General features: G+C 68.0%; 1 protein-coding gene across 1 annotated transcript; it reads right to left on the reverse strand.

Annotated features, from left to right (window-relative positions):
* Window positions 1-802: 802 nt before the first annotated feature.
* Window positions 803-1335, reverse strand: EMIHUDRAFT_253875 (hypothetical protein; the record flags this gene model as incomplete). The annotated part of the gene is made up of 2 exons (XM_005782053.1): window positions 803-1235; window positions 1331-1335. The coding sequence occupies 2 exons, from the start codon at window positions 1333-1335 to the stop codon at window positions 803-805; spliced, it is 438 nt and encodes a 145-aa protein (XP_005782110.1).
* Window positions 1336-1436: the final 101 nt, after the last annotated feature.

A 1436-nucleotide genomic window follows, 5' to 3' on the forward strand; every position in this document is an offset into this window, starting at 1 on the left:
GCATAGCGAGCTGTAGCTCCTCCCAACCCACCGCCCCGGTGCCCGCCTCTCGGGCCTCTCGCCAGAGCAGCTGTGCGCCATCCTCAAGGCGCGGCGGGCGCGAGCTCTGCAGCTTCTGCTGGTGCTCCGTGTCGCTCTGCGCCCCTTGTCCTTCCGCTCGGCCTCCTTGCGCGGCCTCAGCTCGGCCTCCTTGCGCGCCACCTCCCCGCTGCGGATGCTTCACCTCTCGCTGCTTCTCCCTGAGCTCGATGCGCGTTGCGGAGGAGCATGCCGCTCGGCTCGTGGAGGCAGCCCGAGTGGGTGCTCTCCAAAGTCCTCCTAGCTTGCCGGATATCGCCCCTCATCCTCGCCCGCTCCCAACCAAGGAGCACGCTGTCAACGTGACGTGCCGCGCGTGGCGCCGCGGCTGGAAGGTGCTCGATGGCAAGCTGTGCGCTGTTGGCGGGTGCGGTTATCGCGCACCTCGATTCTGTGGGTAGGACCCGGCTGGAAAAGCGTGGGAGACTGGGTGGTGCGGGGTGCGGCGCGGCGCCGGCAGGCGCCTGTCCCTGACCCTGTGGCTCTGACCTCTGTGCGCTCTCTGCCTCGGCACCTCGGCTCTGCACTCTGGCGCTACGTAGCCGCCCTTAAGTTATAATAAGTATATACAACCCGACTCTCCCAACCGTGTGCGACCGACCGTCGATCTCCTCGTACCTCGAGACTTCGCAGGAACTGATTACAAAAGCGCGGCTCTCTCAAACCGGACGGTGCGGAGACGCGACAGCCGACACGGTCAGCCCCGGGCCCCGCGCGCCTACGCCTACCCTTCCTCCCTCAGCCCCACCTCGCGCAACAGCCTCCGCTGCAGCGCCTCGCGCACGGCGTCGCGCGTCTTTTGCGTGATCCGGTCGACGCTCACGCGGCCGTGCGCCGCGATCGCGTCGCAGAAGGGCACGCGGTGGCCGTAGATGGGCGCGGTCAGCGCGCCGAAGACCACCGCCTCGGCCGGCGAGGCGAGCAGCCGGGTCACGGCGGCCTGGAAGGCGGCGGAGTGCAGCTCCATCCGACCAACCTCGTCGATGACGACGACGGAGCGGCGGGCGGCGGCCGAGGGCGGAGGAGGCGAGAGGGCGGGCAGTGCGAGCGCCTCGAAGGCCGCGACGTCCACCGCATAGGCGCCCGTCCGTGGGCAGTGGGCGGGCAGGCCCGCCTGCGGGTAGCGGCAGGGCTCGGGGGTTCCGGTTGTTTGTCTCCTTAAAACACGTACTACGGCACGCACTCGTCGCAAGACTGCGTCGAGCTCACCGTGATTTTCTACGCGCCGCCCAAGCGCTGGGCCGTCGTCCACCCCATTGAACCTGCCGTCCGCGTTCGCCCAGAAATCATCGCTTAGACTGGGAGGGCCGGGGGAGGGCCCTCTCTCTCTCCCTTTGTCTCCTTTTTTTTTCTTTTTT

This window comes from Emiliania huxleyi, assembly GCF_000372725.1.
Source record: "Emiliania huxleyi CCMP1516 chromosome Unknown EMIHUscaffold_1941, whole genome shotgun sequence".
NCBI lineage: Eukaryota > Haptophyta > Isochrysidales > Noelaerhabdaceae > Emiliania > Emiliania huxleyi.